Raw genomic sequence first — 24,327 nt, forward strand, 5'->3', positions numbered from 1 at the left:
GGAAAGAGAGAAGGTCACTTTCAAAAATTCTCTCAGAAGAGCAAAGAAACTTTCTTCTTTGATATCTCTGACAAACCTCTTTTTATAATAATAACCAGAACTGGGTCATGTTTTTTTTTTTTTTTTTTCTGAACTACTGGGGCTTGAGGATAGGATTACACTAATGATCTAAGGCCTGAGCCACATCCTTATCCCTTAAGGCTTAAGATAAAGTACAAAGAGAAAGAGATGAGGACCCCCAGGTGAAGATCAGGATCAGAGGAGTGACTGGGTGAAGGTATGTGGGAGGTAGAAGGGCCACAACATCTACTAGACAGAACAACTTACATTAAACCCCTTAGTTGTACTCCCAAACTTGCTCCTCCCATGTGTATTCGCTTTGGTGCTCTGAACAGAGCACTGTCAGAGATGTCTGCATAAACCACTCATCATGTTGCTGCTGGCTACCGCTTGGAACCTCTGGATAGAGTCCTCGGGATAGGATATAACTTCCTCTCCATTGTGTCAGCAGAGGTGTGAATATGGGGCCAGTCACATTCTTCGCAGTCTTGTTCCTTCATTCTCCCATTAATGAGGAATAAGCCAACAAAGAAAATGACAATGACTTTCTCCGTAGTTTAATGGAAATGTCCTCAAGAATTTTAATGGAAATTCCATTATAATGGAAACCCTCACTGGTGTACTCCACTTTCTCATTTTTCCTCCCTGTTCTTAGGCACCAATGTCTTGGAACAATGCTTCCTTCTTCTTACCTCTCAAAGCAAGACTTCAGTCATTCTTTGGAACAACCCATCCCTTCTAAATGGATGACACAGTACCCCCAGCAGTATATTCCTCAAAATTTGGAGCCTTTTCTGAGCAGTATGCTTCTCAAGTGAATCTTACCCTTCGTACTACTGACATTTTGGGCTGGATAATTTTTTGTTTTTGTTTTTGTGGGTACTGTCCTGTGCATTGTAGGATGTTTAATAGCAACCCTAACCTCTATCCACTGGATGACATCCTCCTCCTCCAAGCTGTGACACCCAAAACTGTCTCTAGATAGTGCTAAACATGCCCCCCAAGGGCAAAATTACCTGTTTGAGAACCACTAGGCTAGACTAATATCCAGGAGCAGAGTGTGCTTGGGTAAGAGTAGGGGAGTTCTCTCATACTCCAAGTTAGGATGGGGAGCTTTGCCTGTCCAGGTTTCACAAAAAAGTACAGGGTAGGTGAAGGAACTCACTTCTACTGTGAGTTGTAGATGAGCCTCTTTTTTCTTCCAGTTGAGCTGCAGGTGACTACTGAATCGCCATCTTGCAAAAACAAATATTATTTTTCATAGAGAGTACAGCCTTACCACAAGATAGAAGATAACATACTTTCTCATCTGTCTCATGATACACAAGGCCATATCTCTCATAAGGTTGATATTACACATTATTATTCAGAGCAGACTTAATCCACCTATCTTGCTTCCAAATGTATCTTCTTTGGATCATCCCTGAATAATATTCTTTTTAATTCCCTTAGCTACTCATAGAGTTGGCCAAAGATTAGCAGTTATCACTTGGAAACTTAATCTTCTAGTTTCTTTTTTATGATGGCGGTTGCTGTGTTATTTGGTACACAGATATTTTGGGTTATCTGATACACAGATATTTTCAAACTTTTATCTTTACTGCGGCTTTTAGCTACATTTTTTTCTGCATAATTTTAGCCTTTACATTATGAAATGTCCTTGATCACATTTAAGTCTTTTTGGTTTCAGTTATCTGGTATCAAAGTTACAACCCCTGCATTCTTATTGTTTCCATTTGCATGTTGTCTTAGTCCAGGCTGCTATAACAAATTATGATAGACTGGGTGCTTAAACGACAAACATTTATTTCTCATGGTTGGGTTTTGGTGAGGGCCATCTTCCTGCTTTGCAGATGGGCACCTTCTTGCCGTATCTTCACATGGCAGAGTTAGAGAGAGGAAGCAACATCTCTTGTATCTCTTGTTTTTTTTTTTTTTTTTTGAGACAGGGTCTGGATCCGTTGCCCATGCATGAGGGCAGTGGTTTGATCATAGCTCACTGCAACCTCAAACTCCTGGGCTCAAGTGGTCCTCCTGCCTCAGCCTCCTGAGTCGCTGGGACTACAGGCACGCACCACCACACTGGCTAATTTTTCTATTTTTGGTAGAGACAGCAGTTCGCCATGTTGCTCAGGCTAGTCTTGAACTCCCGACCTCAAGCGATTCTCCTGCCTCAGCCTCCCAAAGTGCAAGTCCCAGCTACTTGGGAGGCTCAGGCAGGAGGATCGCTTGAACCCAGGAGTTTGAGATTGCAGTGAGCTATGATGGCACCATGGTACTCTAGCCGGGGCAACAGAGTGAGACTCTGTCTCAAGGGTGAAAAAAAAAAAGCAAAATATGCAAATAAAGGAGAAAAATAGTTCTCCATTACATATTGCAAAAAACCCAGTGCCCCCGCCCCACACTGTTGCCCTTTTTCATTCCATACACAGCATACCCAGGCTATTTCCCCAGGTGATATGGGAACCATCTTGATGTTTTTGATTTCATCAAGTCTATTCGGGTGTTCACTCTGCACTCCATACTCTAGGTTTATCCTGAGAGTGTGGAGAAAGGAAGTGTGGACACATTTATCTTTTGCCCTTTTCTTTCTCTCACTTAGACTCTTCCTCTCAGCACCAAAAGGGCTTTCTCTTTCTTGCACTGCAGGAACTTCCCTCACATCAAATCCTTGTCCTATTTACTCTATCATTCATTGTAAAAACTATTAGTCTTTTGAACTTTTTTTGTAAGCCTCTTTTCTCCTCAGCAAAGGCTCCCCAAAATCCCAGGTACTCACTTTCAGGCTATTGTCTCAACATGGACTTGAAATATTATTTTAAGACTCAAAGTGTTTTCAGCAGGGTTGTCCTTCCAGAGAAGCAATTATTTCCATTGGTTCAATCAGTGGGAGTAATAATGGGCCCACCAGAACTAGGGATTATCAGGAAGGAAAATCTATTGATTTAATATCCCCCAAAATATTGTGCCCATTATGTTGAGAATATACTCTAAGAATATATTTAATGGAGTTTCATTACATAGATGAAAAACTAATAATATCATCACAAGCAAGTTTGGAAGCAGTGAAACTCACCCCTGGAAGGCATTATTAACACTTCCTAATATATGGTTCTCCCTAGCCCCATTGCAGTTTGGTGGAGCCATCTGAGAGGGTCTAGCTAGTGAAATGTGAATGGAAGTGAGAGGGCTGAGGAAGTGAAAAGCCACTGCATGATGCTATAGATTTTTTCTTCCCCTGTGAAAGTAGAGTCTCGTGCTGAGATGGCTGAACTACAAGATCAAAGTAGTCTGGATTGCTGAGACACTGGTTAGAGGACGGCTCTAAGCCTGTCCCATAGTAGACTGTGTATAAAGCAAGGAACAAATATTTATTAAGATGCTGAGATTTTGAAATTGTTTATCGTTAGAGCATAAGATAGCCTATCCTGACTAACATACTATCATTCTTTGGCCACTGGTCTATTGTCTACTTAATTGGTGTGCTTGTTGTTGGGGAAGGTGTGTTATTTTTGAGAGTAGAAATGGAATTTTTTTTTTTTTTTACAAGTAGTGAAACTCATTCAAAAATATTTACTGAGTGCTTGCTATGAGCCAAGTGCTGGAGATATAATAGTATACAAAACAAAATTTTTGCCCTCGTGGAGCTTACATGCTGGGGGGAAAGTCAGACAAAATTAAGTCAAATGACTTTGAGAAACTGAACAAGACCAATGTGACTCAGCAGTAATAAATGAGGAACAAAGGGCAAAACAAGAAGTTGAAGAGATAGGCAGAAATAGATCATGCTATGGTAAGGAGTTTGGATTTAATTCTAAGTTCCATCAGATAAGATCACCTTAATCTTCCTTTGATCAATGCCACAAAATTAACCACATCTATGCTCATTTCCTTTTTTCCTCCATCTGCCTCAACAAATGACATGTCCCTCATCTTTCTGATCACTAACCACTCCCCTTGTACCCTTCCTCTTCTGGTTACCCTTTCCTTTCTTTTTTTCATGTATTTGGCTCCTTTGGTTTCTTCCTCTATTCTGAATTTTCATTCTCTCCCCAATGGATCAGTCTTGTCAACCAACCAAAAAGATTCTCTAGCATCTTCTATTAATATCTTAAAAAACACCTAATCTGATACTGTATCTCCTGATAGCTTCTAATCTATTTCTATTTCATTGTATTCCTTTACAGTCCCAAGGGCTTAAAAATAATTTGTATGCTGACTGCTGACTCCCAAACAAGACCTCTTCATTGGGCTCTAATCTCATATATCCAATTGTTAATTTAACGAATCTGCTTGAATACTTGGAATGCAAACACGGCCCATCCCCACCCTCATCAGTCGGTTATGCATGAGTCTTCCTTCTATCAGTAAAGGATTCAACCAATCACTCAGATGTTCAGGCCCCCCAACCATAATTCATCCTTGATTACTCTGCCTTCTTTACCTTCCGATCCAGTTCATTGGTAAATTCTTCACTTTTTAACTAAAAAATGTATCATTTCAGCTCACTCTTGCTAATGTTAGCTTTCATAATCTCTTGCCTGGATTTCTGAAACGGTCTCATGATTTGTCTCCTTGCTTCCATTCTTGCCTTCCTCCAACGCTTTCTCTACACACCACCCAGGGTGGTTATTTTATTTATTTTAACCTAGAATAGTATAATTAAAATAAACAAAAATTTTTATAAATTGTAAAATAAATTTTTATCATAAAAAAAGTAGTACATGTGCTGTAAAAATTACAGAAAAAGATAGGTAAAAATAAAGAAAATATTATAAAAATATACAATTCCACTTCCAAGGATTAAAACTGCTAGCACCTTGGGGAAAAAGCCTTCTAAATCATTTTTTTGTGTACATAAATACACAAACATGCATTTTTTAACCAAAATCAGATATTGTAATATACATACTGTTCTGTGACTTGCTCTTTTCAGTTAATGATCTCCACCTTTCCATGGCAATGCAGTTTCATCTTATCTAGTACTCAGTCCATCTATATTCAAATTTCTTCAATGGTCCTGAAAATGCATTTCATAGGTAGTCTGCTTAAACCAAGATCCAATCCACACTGTTATATCCCTTAATTTCTTTTCATAAAGCAGTTGGTTTTTTCATGACTATAAATTGTTGAAGAGATAAGCCAGTTATACAGCAGAATGTTTCACCCAGATTTGTTTGCTTACTTCCTATGGTATCACTTTTTCATCTATCTGTTGTATTTCTTATAAATTGTGTGTTAGGTGCAAAGGCTTGATAGATTCAAGTTAAATATTTTTTTTCCTGGAACATAGTATAGATAATACTGTATACTTCATACTGTAAAGAAACAAAATATCAGATTGATCCACAGGGTGGCCTTTTAAAAATGTAAATTGCTGGCCAGGCATGGTGGTTCACATCTGTAATCCTTGCATTCTGGGAGGCCGAGGCAGGAGGATCCCTTGAGGTCAGGAGTTCGAGACCAGCCTGAACAAGAGCGAGACCCCATCTCTACTAAAAAAATAGAAAAAAAAATTAGCCAGTCAACTAAAAAAATAGAAACCAAAAATTAGCCCTCTGTGGTGGCTCGTACCTGTAGTCCCAGCTACTGGGGAGGCTGAGGCAGGAGGATCACTTGAGCCCAGGAGTTTGAGGTTGCTGTGAGCTAGGCTGATGCCACAGCACTCTAGCCTAGGCAACAAAGCAAGACTCTGTCTCAAAAAAAAAGTAAATTGCTTAGGTGTTAAATGTAAATTGTAATGTAAATTATTTAAGTGTCCTTTGTAGCTTTCTTTGAATTTATTATATAATACTAAACAAATTCTCTAACTTGGACAAGGTTCTGAATAATTTAATGCCTGCTTACTCCTCCAACTTTTATTTTCTTTCATTCTCTACTGACTTTTTAAGTTCTTGTCACGTTTTTTCCCCTCTATTCACTGAACATGAGAAGTGCTTGCCTCTTAGGGCCTTTGCAAGCTGTCTTGGTCTGGAGGCTCTCCCTTGCCTCTCTACCCGTGTCCACTCTTTTTCCCTCTTCTAATGTCAAGCATCTTCTCAAACTGCAGGTGCTATTTTAAGTTCACTTTCTCAGAGAAAGCCTAGTTTAATTATTTTGTTTAAATTAGGTTTCCCCAAGAGACCTTAATATCCTAAATCCCAAGCACCCTGTTTTTTCCCTTATTATATATTTTTTTGTTTACCTTAGGTCTGTGTCCTTACCTGACTGTGAGAGGCACAATGGCAGAGTCTTTGCCTACTAGGTTTACTGTGCACTCAGTACCTGTACACAGCAGCCCGTCAATAATAGCTGAATTAACTATCGTAGGTCACAATAAACCTGGGGCTGTAAGGTCTTGGGAACTTAGGCGCAAACTGTCGCAGGTGGCAGTAACAGGAATACTGCAGCAGGGAGTCATTCGGGTGGAGGAACAATTATTCTTAAATGAAAGTACTCGGTCCACCCACCGCGGCACTAAGTACGAAGGCAAGAATTCCAGATGCAGACAAAGCCAGGATCTTAGAGCCCAGCGCAGGGTGAGCTAGGCCCAGGTAACCGGCGTCGCCGTGACACCTTCACGTGACCGCGCACGGCGAAAGGGCCCCGCGTAGAGTGCGCCTGCGCCGGAGCTCCCGGAAGTGGCCGGACCCGAAGCGCAGGCCGAGCTCACGTCCGTCAGCCCGTCAGTCCGCAAGTCCGCCAGTCTGGTACCTCGAGCGCCTCGGACCTCTTTACCGTCCCGCCGTCTATTCGACCCGAACGGCGGCCGAGGCGCTTATCATGGCGACATTCATTTCGGTGCAGCTGAAAAAGACCTCGGAGGTGGACCTGGCCAAGCCTCTGGTGAAGTTCATCCAGCAGACGTACCCGAGCGGCGGGGAAGATCAGGCCCAGTACTGCCGCGCGGCCGAGGAGCTGAGCAAGCTGCGCCGCGCCGCGGTCGGCCGTCCGCTGGACAAGCACGAGGGCGCACTTGAGACGCTCCTGAGGTGGGCGAGGGCCCGGGAGTGGGGAGGATGTGTGCATTCAGCCGCCCCTAGCTGTCCCCCTTCTTGCCTCCCTCCCTCCCTCAATCCGGTAACCTAGGCCGAGCCGCCCCGCCCCGCCCAGCCCGGGTTTGGCCGGGGCGTAGGTGTGGTCTGCATTCTTTCTTGATGAGCAGGAAGGGCCTCGCAGGCCCGCAGTGACCCTTGCGCGCTCGTCCTGCCTGTCCGCCCCAGCCCTTGGTTGGCCGAGGCTCCGTCGATCTGATACCTAGAAGGAACAGTCTGCCAAGTACTGATCTCTCTTGCCACAATTACTCAGAACTAGTTTTCACTTTTTGATCTCTAACTGAAGCCTTCTCTCACTGTCTTACGACTTTCTTGGGCCAGATTTAGATTTCATAACAGTAGTTGCTGCAGGGAAGTGGGAAAATTGGGACACCAGACCGTATATCGGCTTATTACTTATTACATTGTCCACTTGAAATGGACCATCTTCCTAAGTTCAAAGTAATCAAATGACAGTTGGAGAATTCGGAAATTTAGAAGCTACAGTTATTTGAAATAAAACTTGAGTGACAGAACGTTCAGGGTAGGTTGATTAAAATCAGTTTGTTCACAAACAGGTATGCACATAATGAAGCAAATTTGTTATTTTAGCAACTGTTTGTTGATCTCATGCTGTATTTAATGAGAGTACCTTTTGGACTCTCAAAAGACTATTGGGCTGGGAGGATCATTAGTCTGATACTTAGCTTAAGTATTTTTTTTTTAGAGTTAATCTCGGAATATTTAAACATTCTTTAGAATTAACATATTTAAAAAAATTCAGAGCAATTTTTCTTTTTCTTTCTTTTTTTTTTTTGAGGCAGAGTCTCATTCTGTTGCCCAGGCTAGAGTTCACTGATATCATCATAGCTCACTGGTAACCTCAAACTCCTGGGCTCAAACAATCCTTCTGCCTCAGCCTCCCGAGTAGCTGGGACTACAGACCTGTGCCACCACACCCAGCTAATTTTTCTATTTTTAGTAGAGATGGCGTCTCGCTCTTGCTCAGTCTGGTCTTGAACTCCTGACCTCAAGCAGTCCTACCCCCTTGTTCTCTCAGAGTGCTAGGATTACAGGCGGAAGCCACGGCACCCAGCCTCAAAGCAGTTTTTATGTAGACATGAGCAGGATCCAGTGAAGATTTTCCACTGGTAGTATTAAAAAAACATAGTTGTGATACAGTGAACCCTGCGATGAAAATCTTGTTGAATAGATTAGGTTTATTTCCAACTCTTAGGAGCTTGGGGTCTTCAAAGGTAAATTAGATGTAAAACTAACAACGGAGGATAGTGGATAATGATTCGAATAGTATCAGGAAGTAGGTAGTGGAGCTGTTGCAGAGATGGCCTCTTTGAAACTGACAGTGTTTCCTTAGTCATCTCCATATAATCCTGTCCTAGCACAGTCATTCAACACATACTAAGTTTTTCACTTTTTGCTTTTCTACTAGGGCAAGGTTAAGCTAGGAGCTATTACTAAATTACATAATGGAGGTATATACAAAAATTCCTTAGGTATATATGCTGTAAAATCAGTTGTGAATCAAACAGTTGTGCAATGTTAATTCAAATCAAGCAGAATATCTTATTTTTAGTAATTTTGTTTGAATAATTGTGTAAACTGAACATTATATTTTTTAACTTAATAAACTTTTAAACTTTGAAAAAGAGAGTTTAAACTAATTCCACAAAAATAGAAGCTAGCTTGATACATACCTGATACACAGCTCCACATATAGCTCCAGTGATAGACTTGTCTTTAAACTACTGTCTAGGTGTTCTTTTAAAATTGCCTAAAATATATATTTATGTGTATGATACTAATGAGATCGATTACTTAAAAACTCATTTGTGGTGGACATGTTGGTGCATACCTTTAATCCCAGCTATTTGGGAGGCTGAGGTGGGAGGATTGCTTGAGCTGGGCCACAAAGACTCTGTCTAAAAAAAAAAAAAAAACACCTCCCCAAAACTCATTTGTATGGTACTATATCTTTATAGAATGGCTTTAACTAAAAGTTTATTAGAAGAGCCTTGGCAATTGGTGATCTAGGGTGATCAGATGGGAACTCTGCTGGTTTTTTGTTTTGTTTTTATTTTGGAAACTCCAGATACCAGCATTATGTTATTTCTTTTGTGGTTATCAGTTTCTTTAGAGAGAAAGCTTCTAGTCTCCTTCCATGAAAATGTCTGGTTATCAGCTCCTGAAATTTGATCTGGGGGAATGGAGGTTGGGAATCTCACAGTCAGGTATGCAAGATTTCATATGATCTGTTTTTGGTATGGCACCTGCATTAGGGTTAGGTTTATGTCTATGTGGTAGATCAAATTATCAGTGAGTAAGTTAGAATTTTATTCTTGTGTAAAAAGTTAGCAGGTAGGTATTTCTGGTAGTCCAAGGGTGTAAAGTTCATTGGGGCTCAGACTCCTTTCAGCTTTCCTCTTTGTAAATCCTAGAGTATGGTCCTTGTTCTCGTGTCCAGATTGCAATCATACTTAAATTCCAGACAGTGGGATGGAGGAAGGGAGAAAGGCAGAGGGCTCAGCCTTCGGGATGTTTCCTGGAAACTGTTGCACAACACCTGGCTCCTGTGTTATTGGCCATTAGGTATGTTTGCATCTCCTAGAAGAGATACTAGGAAAAAGAGTTTTTATTACGGGCAGCCATATAGCCAGCCAGAAATCGAGTTTTGTTCGTTTTGTTAGTAAGGAAGAAGGGTAGAACTGATAATGATGTAGGCAACTAGCGCTCCCAAGCCTATCCTGTTCATGCCTATCCTTTCCACTTGGTAGTACTTGATCCCCACCTTAGTTGTGCTTCATACCTCTGACATTATTCTACCCTCCTCAGAGTAGAGGATCTGGGAAGCCTAATGATTTCTTTCAAGGTGTTCAGCCACACCCTCTCTTTCTAGCCTCAGATTGAACTATCTTTAGAGATACCTTATACTTAATTCAGATCTTTTTCTGACTTCTCTGGTTTGGCCTTGACTTTGTTTGGGCTTGACTCCTTTCCCTCTAAGGCAGTTAGCTTTTAGCTTTTCTTCTTCATTCATTCATTTTTCACCTTTTAGAAAATCTTGGTGACACCTCTTGTATGCTGTATCTCCTTTCCCATTCTCTTTGTCCATGTGCATTTACATCTTTTACTTTTTTTTTTCTTTTTGGTGCTTGAAACAACAGATTTATTCTTTTTAATTGTTTTTTAGTAGAGACAGGGTCTTGCTCTGTCACCCAGGCCGGAGTACAATGGTGTGCTCATACTTCGCCGCAGCCTCAAAGTCCTGTGCTCGAGTGATCCTCCAGTCTCAGCCTCCCAAGTAGCTGGGTGCGTCATCATGTCTGGCTAACTTAAAAAAAAAAGACATACTTTTTTGTAGAGAAGGGGTCTTGCTGTGTTGCCCAGGCTGGTCTAGAACTCCTGGCCTCAAGTGAACCTCCTGCCTCAGCCTCCCAAAGTGCTAGGATTACCAGCATGAACCACCATGTGCAGCCTATAAATTTATTCTCATAGTTCTGGAGGCCAGAAGTCCAATATCAGTTTCAGAGGATCTGCAGGGCCATGCTCCTGCCAGAGGCTCTAGGAGAATCTGTTCCTTGCCTCTTCCACCTTCTGGTGGCTGCCAGCATTCCTTTGCTGTGGCTTCATCACCCCATTCTCTGCCTCTGTGGTCACACTGCCTTCTCCTCTACTATGTGGTAGTATCTTCCTTAGTCTCTCTCCATAAGAATACTTATGGCTGCATTTAGGGCCTATCCAGAATACCCAGGATAATCTCTCCATCCTAGGATCCTTAACTTAATCACATCCTTTACCATAGAAAACAGTATTCCCAGGTTCCAGGGATATCTTTTGGTAGACTGTAATTCAGCCTACCACAGTTTCTGAAGTGCTTAAAGTCGCTTCTGGTTAGAGAAGGAGGGACTAATGAAGTCAGATATTTAGAGGTCAAGGTGGAAAGCAATACTGTGAAAGTAATTTAAAAAATACCATTTAGTAAATTAAATGTTAAAAAGATAAAAATAAACTTTCAAAAGTGGATTTTCAAAATTTCTAGGAAAAGTAGGCTAAGGGATGAAAAAATGCAGGAGGATAGGCTACATGGACTCTAAACAAATCCTTCTAGATGTTACAGTAAAAGTCAATGCTTAAAAGCACTGCTATATTCACACTTAGTATAGTGGCCACTAAAATGCACAGCATGTCGCATGTCAGTGGCTGGGCATGGGCCGTTCAGCTGTGGTAGTACATAGATGGGAGGGCTAGCGAGAAGGACAATAGGTACAGGTGCATCCCAGCAACTGTGGTTGGGAGGCTCAGTAAGGAAGCCGGAGTGACACTGAAGGAAAAGTAGAGACCAGCACCAAGAACTCTGAGAATGGGTAAGATTTAGAGGTCCAGGCAGGCTGTTGGCATCCGGACAGTATCGGAGAAACTAGTTAAACTTCAGGCTCTAGATTGGAGTTCTGGGGCCAGGACTATGTCACTTCAGGAATCCTAGATCCCAGAATACTGGGATAAGTAGCCAAGAGAGGAACTTAGGTCTCTAAGGAACAAGGCAGGAATCTAATTATCAGTACTGGGATCCAATATAGACATATCTTTTACATTTTTAAATTCTCTTTTTAGGCGGAGTTTTGGGAAGGAGCAAAGAAGGGCATTTATTCAGATTTCTTTGTTGAAGTGGAAGAGGAGGGTGTCTGCATTTTCAGTTCTCCATAGTGTTTGTAACAATTGACATTCCCATCAGCAGGTGTCTGTGAGTTTCTTAGTCCTCCACTTCCTTACTAGTACTCACTGATTAATAATTTAAATTAGCACTTTTTGCTAAAATGATGGGTGAGAGATGGTAGCTTGTTTTAATTTGCATTGCCCTCATTTTGTTGAAGTTGAGCATTTTATGTTTATTGGTCACTTAGTTTCTTTTTCTATGATTGCCTGTTCTTTTGCCCATTTTCTATTGGGTTGTTTTTTCCTGATTTGTAGGAGTTTTTTGCATTTTCTGGATATTTATTCTTTTTCCGTTATGTATGTTGCAAGAATCTTCTAATCTGTTTCTTTTCTCTCAACTGTGTTTATGGTATCTTTGTCATACTGAAGTTTTTGCAAAATTATTTTGCCTCCTAATAATTTGTAGTTAAGATTTTTTTCTTATTCCTAATGTTGTACATATGTTATGTGCGATTTTCTCCCATCAGATTTGCTAAAGGTTTGGATCCACCTTTTTCTTTCTTAAAACCAAGCCTTTCTGGTTTATTTTCTGCTTTTTTCATTCTTTTCTTCTATTTTCTTTGTCTTCTTTTTCTGTCTTTTTATATTGAATAGTTTTCTATCTTTTTTGTTTTTCTAATATATTTATTTTAGAACTGTATGTTTTTTCTCAGTCCGCATTGGCTGTATCCTACTGGTTATGATATGTCGTATTCTTAGGGATATTATTTTTTAGTAGTTTGCACCTCAGTTTTATTTCCTTTAATCTAAGAGTCATTTATGTAGATTTTGTGAAATTTATCCTTTTGTGGGTTAATATTTAGTTTGTTGCATTTAGCAGTGTCTTTTTCATTTATATAATGAAGTTGATGAAACTAGTCTTATAATTTCTGAAATATTTCCCAAGCACTAGTATTTTATAGCTCAGGAAAGAAAATGTTGCTGTTCCATTTTACTTCACAGCTGTTCCTTACATTCTGGTTGGCTGGTTTAGGGGTGAAGATATTGTGATATTGGTGCCAATGACATTGCTACAATTTGTTAATCTAATACTCATGGAGAGTTTATGTGAGCCACACTATAGAAGACAGTGTGGAGGATATAAAGATCATATTATGTTATTTTATACTTGGTCCCTGATCTCAAGGAATATCTGTGGTTGCCAGACCTTTTTGGCTCAGTAATTTTACTCGGGATAGCTGAATAAACATAAAAATTTAAAGGAAGATTCAACATCGATTTGTTTTCTGTGTTTTGACTTTCTGATGCTTAGTAAATAAAATAGCTTGCCAGGACTGTCATCATTCTGTGTAATCATAAAAAGAATCTTCTACCATGTTTTACACAGGAGGTTTAAGTCCACACAGCTAACTTTGTGGCAAAACTAGGCTGAGGTCCTGACTGTTAGGCAAGTTACTTTCTACCATACTCTGCTGCAGCAATGCTTCATTAATGGTCTGGAGTTGCATAGCTCTAAATGCAGATCAGAGCTGAGTAGGGTTGTGTGAATTTGCATTGCAGTATTGCTTTGGTTGTGTGGATTAACCAAGTTCTTGATCCTGACACCTTTCCCTTAAATTTTTTTTTTAAACTAAAATGACCTTTTTTTAAAAAAAAAAATGTTTATTTTTTGAGACAGGATCTTGCTCTGTTGGCCAGGCTGGGATGCAGTGGTGCAATCACAGTTCCTTGCAGCCTCAAACTCCGGGGCTCAAGTGGTCCTCTTGTCTCAGCCTCCCAAGTAGCTAGGACTGTAGATGCACACTACCATGCCTGGCTAATTAAAAAAAATTTTTTTTTGTGGAGATGAGGTCTCACTATGTTGCTCAAGCTGGTCTTTTTTTTTTTTTTTTTTTTGAGACAAGGTCTTGCTTTGTCGCCCAGGCTAGAGTGCGATGGTGTGATCACAGCTCACTGTAGCCTCTAACTTCTGGCCTCAAGTGATCCTCCTGGCTCAGCCTTCCGATTAGCTAGGACTACAGGCATGTACTACCATGCCTAGCTAATTTTTTCTATTTTTTTTAGAGATGGTGTCTTACTTTGTTGCTCAGACTAGGCTTGAACTCCTGGCCTCAAGCGATCCTTCCACCTTGGCCTCCGAAAGTGTGGGGATTATAGGTGTGAGCCACTATGCCTGGCCTAAAACTAAAATTTCTAATAGGAATTTATCCTTTATGTCTCTTTGGTATTTTCAAAGAAATGTATTTATTTCCTAGTTTTTATCCCCATGAGATTTTTAAATTGAACTATTATATATTTGTGCTAAAGTGATTGAGTTTTATAAAATACTGTAGAACATATAAAAGCACTTCCACCTAGTTGCAAAATAATAATCTATAGCTACCATTTATCACACATGTACTGTCTGTATATGGAGGCACTATTTAAAGCATTTAATATACAGTATACTGTATAATTTGTTCCTCAGGCTTGAAGGAGGTATATACCTTTACTTTAGGAAGAGTTTAGAGAGGTCGAATAACTTGTACATGGTCACACAACCAGGAGTTGGGATTCAAACTCAGGGTTGTTTGACTTGAAAGCCTGAGCTCTGTCCACTATGGCATCATACCTTTTAATTATGTTTAGGATTTTATAGTTGTTAAAAATTTCACATATTTCTAAAATAGAATCTGTAAAGATATTGATCCTTTGTAGCATTGTTTCCCACAATGCACTATTTTTTTTTTTTTTTTTTGCCAACTCTGGCTTAGAATACTGGCTTTCCATTTTCCTGCCTGTGGAAAACATGCAGCCTAGGTCTGCTTCCTTTAGAGATACAGTCAAGGCTAGAGTCTGCTGATATAGTAAAGCCTATTTAAATGATAAAGGGAAGGGTGTGGCAAATTCTCTTGTTTCCGTGAGTTCCCTCTCTAGTGACCTTTGATACTTGAGATCTATGCTCAGAACTATGAGGGGTAATATGTTGTGGAATTATATTGAAAGACTAGCTCATTGTGTTTGGTTCTCTAGGAACAGTATTTTGCTTTTTGCTTTTGGTAAGCACAGTTAGCAATAGCTGCTTTCTTTTGTAAAGCATTAGTTGATATCTCTTATTTTGTTGGGGTTTGCTACACGCTGGCCAGACATTGTTGATATTCAGTGACTGCCCCCCTGTTATGCTTTTATTTCAATTTCCATAACCTGTCTCAAGACAGCCATTTTTTTTCTGAGGATTCCATTATGTAGCCTCTAATCACTTAAATATAGGATATAAATGTGCTGTTTCCCTATGCAACTCAGGTTTTGTGAGTTGACATCAAAAACTTTGGAGTGAACAAAATGGGTATAAAAAATTTAGTACATTCTGTTTAGCCATTCTTCTTTTTCTGATCCATCTGCAGAGCAAGTCACTTCATTTCCTACTCCTTCCTTCCTTGCTTGCTTTATGGCAATGGACAAAAACATAAGGCCTCCTAACTGCCTGTTTTTGTATGGCCTGTGGGCACTATTCCAGTGGGTTAGCATTGTGAGCCTTGGAGACCTAGTTGGGGCATTTCCCTCTGCCCCATTTTTTCTTTGCTTACAGTTCCTTCCTCCCTGGCCAGCTATGCTTCACTGCTGCCCAGGCTTGCTCTGGTGTCTCTTACAGATTGGGTACTTTGCCTGGCAGTGGTTTGCCACCAAATGGTGGAATCTCAGTCTGGGAATTGGTGACTCAGCAGATTATCTCCCCTCCAGCCAGCTGTGCCAGGTGCCCACGTTAAAATGACTAGGCTGTCCTGGAGGAGAGAAGGGTATGCTGGAGTTACGGTCTCACTGGGGCAGAGAGTGAAACTGACTGTATTGGCTACTTCTCCCTTCCCGCAATGGCTCTTATCCATCAGACAGGAACTTTTCTTTAGGAGAATGTCTCCAGCTGATGGCATCTGGAGAGTTGTACACCTAATGTGCTCACTGTTTGGTATGGCCCAACCTAGACAAAAAGGATACAAGGCGGGTTAAGAGTTTTCTCTCTAGTTATATAAGTACTTGCAGACTTATTAAATACTTGATTTTATCCTTTTCCCAGCAGAGTCTGGAATATTACTTTTCCGAAAAAGGTTGCCAATCCCTGCTCTATAGCCATATTGGCCTCCTTGCTGTGCCAGGCACACCTTTGGGTACACTGTTGCCGCAGGCCCTTGGCACTTAACTTTTCCCTCTTTATGGGCATGGTCTTGGATAGCTCCTGTTCATTCTCAAAACAGAGAATCCTAGGTTTTACCTTTTAGAGATAGGAAAAAAAGTCTGCTTTTTTGAAAACTTTGAATTTTACTGATTCATTTGCTTGGGGGTAGCAACAAAACAGCAAATAGACCCAGTTTCTCCTCTCATGGGATTTAGAATCCTTTGAGAGAAGGACATTAAACGTAATCCCACAAATAAATGGCATATGATAAAGCCTATGAAGGAAATATTCAGGGACCTAAAGTTATAAGTGGAGAGGGAACTAACTTAAAAAAGGGGTTAGATTGATTTTTATTACTTCTGCCACCAATGCACCATGTTGGTCCATGCTAGCATCATCTCTTGACTGGATTACTGCGGTAGCTTCTTAACTGATCTCTCTATCTCTGCCCTTGCACACTTGTAGTTGGTTTTCTACATAGCAGCCATGGTGAATCTATGAAAATAACTTAGATCATATTATTCTTTTGTCCAACCCTTCTGATGGTTAACCCTGTCACACGATATAGTAAAAGCCAAAAGTCTTACAGTAATACTGAAGGCATCATTACTTCTTTGACTTCATCTCCTACTATTTTCTCCTTTGCTCACTCTACGTCCATATTGGCCTCCTTACCATGCTGGTACATTCTTAGGTTCACTCTCGTCCCAGGGTGTCAACACTTGCATTCCCTAGACTGGTAATGCTTTTTTCTCAGGTATCTGCATGGCTCACTTTATCACTTTTCTCATGTCTTCTCTATTCATGCTGTTTTAACATTTTTAAAACAAACTTTTCATGTAGTCAAATGACCATGTTACTTAAAACCGCAGCTTTATCACCTCACCCCTGACATACTCTTTATTTCTCTTACCTTTTATATTCTCCATAGCACTTATCTATGATGCCATAGATATCACTTATCTATTATACCAGCAGTCCCCAACCTTTTTGGCACCAGGGACTGGTTTCATGGAAGACAGTTCTTCCACAGATGAGGGGCAGCGGGGATGGTTTTGGGATGATTCAAGTGCATTGCATTTATCGTGCAGTCAAAACTCTCTGCTAATGATAATCTGTATTTGCAGCTGCTCCCCAGCACTAGCGTCACCGCCTCAGCTCCACCTCAGATCATCAGGCATTAGATTCTCATAAGGAGCCGAAACCTAGATCCCTCGCACGCGCAGTTTACAGTAGTTCACACTCCTATGAGAATCTAATGTCACTGTTGATCTGACAGGAGGTGGAGCTCAGGCAGTGATGCAAGCGATGGGGAGCTGCTGTGAATGTACATGAAGCTTCACTTGCTCACCCACTGCTCACCTCCTGCTGTGTGGCCCGATTCCTAACAGACCATGACTGGTACCAGTCCGTGGCCTCGGCCTGGGGCTTGGGGACCACAGTATCATACCATATTTTTACTTCTTTATCTTGTTTGTCTTCCTCTCTAAAAGCTTCACAAGGGCACAGATTTTTAAATGTACATTTACTGCTGAATTCCTAATGTCCTAAAACTGTTTGGTGGATAGCAAGCTCTTAATAGATATTTGTTGAATGAATGAATGAATGAGAAGTTTCTTTTATGACATGTCAACCTAGACAAAAGTGGGAAATGAGGATGGGAAAGGTTTCCAGGTAGAGAGGAAAAAAAATGAAGACCCTGAGCTAGGAGAGCATACAATTTAGTGACTAGAATGTGTAGTGAATATCTTGAGATGAGGCTGGAGAGTTGGATGATGGCCAGATAAGTAAGACCTTATCAAAATTTTTGGATGTAATTTTAAGTATAATGGGAATCCCTTAAAGGATTTCACTACTTAATACTTCAAAGTTTATTTCCTAAATACAGGATGTTGTCCTGTATAACCACAGTACAACTTTGAAAATCAGGAAATTGATTCATTATTATCATTTAATCCATAGAATTAATTCAAATTTTGCTGATTCCCTCAATAATGGTAATTACAGGTTCAGGATCTAATCTAGGATTATGCATTTCATTTAGTTTTGTCTCTTTAGTCTCCTTCAATCTGGAGCAATTTCTTAGTTTTCTTGTCTTGCATGACCTTGACGTTTTTGAAGAATATAGGCTAGTTACTTTGTAGACTGTTCGTCAATAAGGGTTCGTCTCATATTTTCTTGTGGTTTATGAGTTTTTGTATAGGAGTACCAGTGAAGTGATGTTGTGTTCTTCTTTTTAGGGCATATCAGAAAAAGCAAAATGTTGATTTTTCGTATTAGTGGTAATGTTAACTTTTATCACTTGGTTAAGATGGTGTTTTCCAGGCTTCTTGGCTTTACAGTTAGTAAGTATGCTGTACTGATTAGTTAACTATTTTGTGGGGAGATATTTTGAGACTATGTAATATCCTGTTTCTCACCAAACTTTCATTATTTTAGCATCCATTGATGAATATTACCAGAATCAGATATTATACTCTGAAAAGTACCAAATCATGACTTTTTGAACTCCATCTACAGTACAGTACAGTAGGGTAGAGCTTTCCCTATTAGCTATTTGTTTTATTTACTTCAGAGTGGTGTTCCTATTTTCCTCAATGGGTTATGATTTGTTACTTTTACTTATTTAACAAATTGGTTTTATACTGGGAGCCCCTTAAAGCTATTTCCTGTGTCCTTTTGACATGTCGTCTTCATTTTTTGAGTAATTCCTTAACTTTCTGGCATAGCAAGATGTTTGAGGCTTGAATCTTGAATTTTCTCAGTCTCAGCCCTGAAGTCAGATATTTCTTTAAGGAGAACTGGCTCCTACATTATTTGGGCACTAGGTGTGCTTACTGCTACTATGAAGTGTTATTGCTTCTAGGCCTTCTCAGCATATACTTTTAGGAAACACATACATATTTATACCTGTTTTTGTTTCTCCCAATTACATTAAAAAATGACTTTACACTGATACCTCCAATTCCAGTCCAAAACTTTAAGGTTTATTCTAGCCTTCTGCCTTCCCATATTTGTAATTCCTTTCTTTGACAGTGAGAAACTGGGCTCCCATTATCTTCAATGTATTTATTTACTTAATTGCCCTGTTCTTTCTATTTGTAACCAAACCCATAGCCATGCCGGCCAGAAGCTTGGTCTCAGACATATTCTCCCCCTCCTTCTGAAAACTTGCTCCCAGAAATAACCATTGGAAAGATAGTCTCAGTGAAGGGGGTGGGTGGTATAAGGGAAAAAGGAAAGGAGGAAAGATTAAAGGCCAGTTAGAAAGCTTGGCCCTGACCCTTTCCCCCGTCCCTTTCCCACCACACAGGTTAGCTGAAAGCTCACTCTGATAAGGGTGAAGTGTCTTGTTTTATGTTTAGTCATCATTCTGGCTGCTGTGTGGAGAATAGATTGTGCAGAATGAGAAAGGAAACAGGGAGATTGGCTAGGAAACTTTAAGATTAGTCCACATGAAAGAGTGGTAGCTTTGATGAGCTGTTTGGCAGTGGTGGAGATGGACAGAAGTGGACATACCTAAAACATATTTGAAACTTGGCAAACCTGTTTTTAATCAGCAGTTTACCAGAGATATTAATTTGTCTAACCGATATAAATATAGTTATCTTAATAAGAAATAGTATTTTAAGAAATACATTGGTTTCCTGAGCAAATGTTGCTATATTTTTTAGCCAGTAATAGTTCACAAATATTTTTCTGTGGTAGAGGGTATGAGTTTTTATTCACAGATTTATTTTTTATTTTATTTATTTATTTTTTAGAGACAGGGTCTTGCTCTGTTGCCTGGGCTAGAGTGCAGTGGTGTCATCATAGCTCACATCAACGTCAAACTCTTGGACTCAGGTGATCCTCCTACCTCAGACTCCTGAGTGGCTAGGACTACAAGTTCACACCACCACGCCTGGCTAATTTTTCTGTTTTTTGTAGAGACAGGATCTCGCTTGTGCTCAGGCTGGTCTTGAATTCCTAGCCTGAAGTGATCCTCCCACCTTGGCCTCCCAGAATGCTGGGATTACAGGTGTGAGCCACTGCGCCTGGGCTATTTTTTATTTTTGCTTATTTTATTTTACATATTATTTATTTTAGAGATGGAATTTTGCTATGTTGCCCAGGCTGGTCTTGAACTCCTGGGCTCAAGCCATCCTCTCACCTCAGCTTCCCGAGTAGCTGGGACTATAGGTGTGTACTACTGTGCCCAGCTGGTCATAGTTTTTTCATTGCTTATATTTTTGGTCCTGGTTTATACGTTAAAGGACTATGTTTATTAACTTTAAAATAGCTGATTGATTTGTGGGCCACTCAGAGTAAGCATTAATAATTTTTATATGTTCTTAAATTAGTTATAATAACATAAATACATGTGATATTTAGCACTGATAATTATTAATTTTGCTTTGTTTTTTAGATATTATGATCAGATTTGTTCCATTGAACCCAAATTTCCATTTTCTGAAAATCAGGTAAGTCATTAATTTTGTTTTAAAGTTATATGGTACTGGTAAGTTACCCATTTTCTTCTGCTAATGGTATCATTTTATTAAAATAAGTTATGCTTCTTCACTGTCTTTAGGTTTTTATGAGATAGTTTTATGTAAGTTAGAAGCTTTTAGGTCAGTCTCATAGAATGTATGTCCTTCTGAAGGAGAGAGTCTCCAGGAATTCTGTTCATGTCATTCTTCAGACTTGTGGGGCTCGTATAGGGAATTGGACTGCACTTTATATCAGGAGGATCTTTTGACTGATTAATCTGCTGTGTCCTTCCCCTTGACTTTTACAGAATTAAGGAAACTGCATAATTCACGAAATACTAGTCTTAGTTTATGTGCTTTAAAAATTATTGGCACAAATTACATTTGCATTTAAAAGTTGCAAATGCTGTTATGATTGGATGTTACACTATAACAATGTCATTTTTATTTTCTGTTAAAGGCTAGATACTGAAAATGCTGATAATTTCTTACAGTTTCATTTTGGAGACTTGATAAAAGTTTTGAAATTGTGTGATACTTTTAAATTCAAAAATATTATAATTAAAGTACTTTAAACATTTTTGTACTAAAGTTCTTACAGGTCAAATAATTGTTTATGTTGAGATTTGCTTTAAAATATACCAGGAAGCTGTTTGCGGTGGCTCACACCTATAATCCTAGCACTTTGGGAGGCCGAGATGGGAGGATTGCTTAAGCTCAGGAGTTTGAGACCAGCCTGAGCAAGAGTGAGACCCCATCTCTACTAAAAATAGTAAAAATTAGCTGGGTATGGTGGTGTACACTTGTAGTCCCAGCTACTCGGGAGGCTGAGGCAAGAGGATTGTTTGAGCCCAGGAGTTTGAGGTTGCTGCGAGCTAGGCTGACGCCATGGCACACTAGCCTGGGGGACAGAGTGAGACTCTTGTCTCAAAAAAAAAAAAAAACAAAAAAAAACCCCAGGAAAAAAAGTATGTGTGAATGGCTAGGTGTGTGGGGGCAGAGGAAGTTGAGGGGTAGATGAATCAAGAAGGACAAAAGGCTAAAGCTGCTGATGGGTATATAGGAGTCATTCTTTTTATTCTCTTTAGTTTTGTGTGTGTTTGAAAATTTTCCTATACCAGCATTAAAAAATTTTTATGTTGGACTGTAATAAATAATTTAAATGAGGCAAAGTTCTTTTTAACCTTCATATGTGGTTTATTTATTTTAGAAGCAGAGATACAGTTTTTTTATCAAGTAAAATTTTTATTCATATATAGCATACATAGGGAAAAGTGAAGAAATCATGTGTATAGCTTGAATCTTCCCAAAGTGAATATGCATGTATAACCACCACCCAGATCAAGAAATAAAATATTATCTCATCCTATCCCCCTGAAGTAAACATTCTCCTACTTTTGTCACCATGGAATAGTTGTTTTTAATCTTCTGGAAAATCTATAGTACTTATTTTATTTATTGTCTTTGCTTCTCTTGTCTTATTTTCTAAGCATTTTGTTAACTTGTTCTATTAAAGCCATTTTGTGTTTGTGAAGATGAATAAGATAATGTTTATGATTACTGAGGCAGAATGACCATTTGAAATATCCCAGCACCAGTATTTTAGTTTATGGTCTTGGAGAAGAAAAAGGAGTTTGTTAGATGAGATAATGTTTTAGATAGGTTGAGCTTTTTTGTCCTTTTCCTGATTGTGGATTTTTCTTCAAAAGAGACTGAATATTTAATGAGATCCAGGAAGGTAAAATAATTTTCTGTTTTCTCTCATTCTCTCCAGATCTGCTTGACATTTACCTGGAAGGATGCTTTCGATAAAGGTTCACTTTTTGGAGGATCTGTGAAATTGGGTATGTAAATGATAGGGAACTTGGTCTAAATAACTTTACATTGTTTTTGGTTTTTAAGTTTGCTCTCCTGATGACCCTTTGTAAATACTAAAATATTTTACATCTCATTTTCTTTTTAACTTCAACTTTCAATGCAATTTTGAGATATTTGTAGAGAGCCTATACCTTGCCAGGCACTGTCCTAGTTATAAAAATGAGTAAGATAGTTGTTTAGTCTGGTTGGGAAAACAGCTGATCATTGTAAAATGTACTATAGTACTATATCAGCCTGTGAATGAACTCATGAGAGCATAGATGAGGAAGAAGTTAATTCTACTTGTTGGATGAGGAAGACGTTAATTCTACTTGTTGAAAGCAAGCAATGTTTGAGTTAGGCCTTGAAGGATGAATTTGTTTTTTCCACATAGACAATATTATAGGTTAATGTCATAACCAAAGGTCAGAAGGGCAAAGGCTTTTTGCTCTATTAGCCTGAGCAAGATAACCTCTCTGTGCCTTAATTTTCTTATCTGTGAAGTGGGGTTAAATACTATTTATCTCATTGGGATCTTAAGTGTATTAAATGAGTGAATACATGTAAAGTCCTTAGAATAGTGCTCAGTAAGTATTAACAGCAATGAATACTAATGTATAATATAATGTAACACATATATTATATATACTATATAAGGCATACTTATATAAGGCATATATGTATATATATCTTATATAGCATATATTATAGTATGTCTTGTATAATACATATTAAGGTATACATAAACATTTTACATACCTCATAAGAGGTATAGATATATATTGTATAGTTCATATGATATATCTACATATATTTATTATATATCTGTATCTCTTATATAAGGTGTGTATATGTAAGACATGTACTTATGTATAGGTGAGAATATGGAAATATAATATTATATAGTAGATATTATAATAATTATGACTTGAAACCATAGGTCGATTGGGGATTATTGAGGGTGATGATATTGGAAAGTAAACTGTGAAGAGTTGTGAATGTTATACTCCCGAATTTGTACTCTTTCCCTCTTATATATTAATAGCTAATGTTTATTGACTGATTATTCTACTCAGACACTGTGGGAGGGGCTTTACATATATTATCTTACTGAATTCTCTGGTAGCTTAATGAGGAAAGACATTATTATTACCAGTTGAGCACACTGGCTGAGAAAGATGAAGTGATTTTTCTAAGGTCGTATGGTTAGGATTTAATGAAGCTGGGATATGAATCCAGGAAGCCTGACTTTAGGGACTAGAGAGAAACAGACCAGTTAGGAGACTGATGAGAGAAGATAAGGTTAGACAAGGTAGTATATGTGGGTCAGAGGAGAAAAGATGGATTTGAGAGACATTTTAGAGGTGAAATTGACTGGATTTGCTGACTCTCAGTCTGAGGGAAGAGTAGGAATTGAGGGTTGATTCTGAGATTTATAACGTGGTTTGACCTGTTGGAGATGTTTATTCCTTTCAATAGACAGGTTGAGTTGTACTTTTCTGTATTCTGTTTGGGTAGAAATTTCTCTGGCATTTGGAAATAATGGATTAAAGCACAGAAAAGGAAGAGATACAGATTTGGGAATATCATTAGGTAATAATAAATTTATCTATTCTGGCAGATAATAGACTGAGAAAAGTGTGAAAGCCAGAGCAAAAAAATATAATATTCAGGGGAAACAGAGGAAGAGGTTCTGCGAATGCGGTTGGAAAAAAGCTTTCAGATCTTACAGGAACCAGAGAAAAATAGAGACAAGGAAGTGAATGCCGGAAGAGTTTCAAAGGTCCAGTGATTCCCAAACCTGGCTACATACTGGAATTACCTGGGGAAAAATGTTAATGATACTGATTTATCTTTAAAGATGAAGATACAGAATGCCAGATGTGATAGTATAATAGTATTTATGGGCAATATAATAGACTGGATATGTACCTGGTGTGTAAAAAGTTTACTTTTATCTATTGCTTGGAATATATTTCATTCCTCTTGAAGCTTTCTGTCGTATAGTGGTCCAGTTGCTTCATATTTAGTCCATGACTTTTTTTTACTGCTCTGTGTGTGTGTGTGTGTGTGTGTGTGTGTTTAGAGGTTTTAATTGCTCCCA

The 24,327-nt window shown here is 39.0% G+C and overlaps 1 protein-coding gene across 2 annotated transcripts in view; it reads left to right on the forward strand.

Annotated features, from left to right (window-relative positions):
• Window positions 1–6,708: 6,708 nt before the first annotated feature.
• PDCD6IP (programmed cell death 6 interacting protein) overlaps window positions 6,709–24,327 on the forward strand; it is a 69,373-nt gene continuing 51,754 nt past the window's right edge. For both annotated transcript variants that reach the window (XM_069473382.1, XM_069473381.1), the window contains exons 1-3: window positions 6,709–7,031; window positions 20,303–20,357; window positions 22,141–22,210. In XM_069473382.1, coding sequence (XP_069329483.1) covers window positions 6,823–7,031; window positions 20,303–20,357; window positions 22,141–22,210 — 334 coding nt within the window. In that variant the 5' untranslated portion in view covers window positions 6,709–6,822. The remainder of the gene's footprint in view (window positions 7,032–20,302; window positions 20,358–22,140; window positions 22,211–24,327) is intronic.

Source organism: Eulemur rufifrons, chromosome 7, assembly GCF_041146395.1.
Source record: "Eulemur rufifrons isolate Redbay chromosome 7, OSU_ERuf_1, whole genome shotgun sequence".
Taxonomy (NCBI): domain Eukaryota; kingdom Metazoa; phylum Chordata; class Mammalia; order Primates; family Lemuridae; genus Eulemur; species Eulemur rufifrons.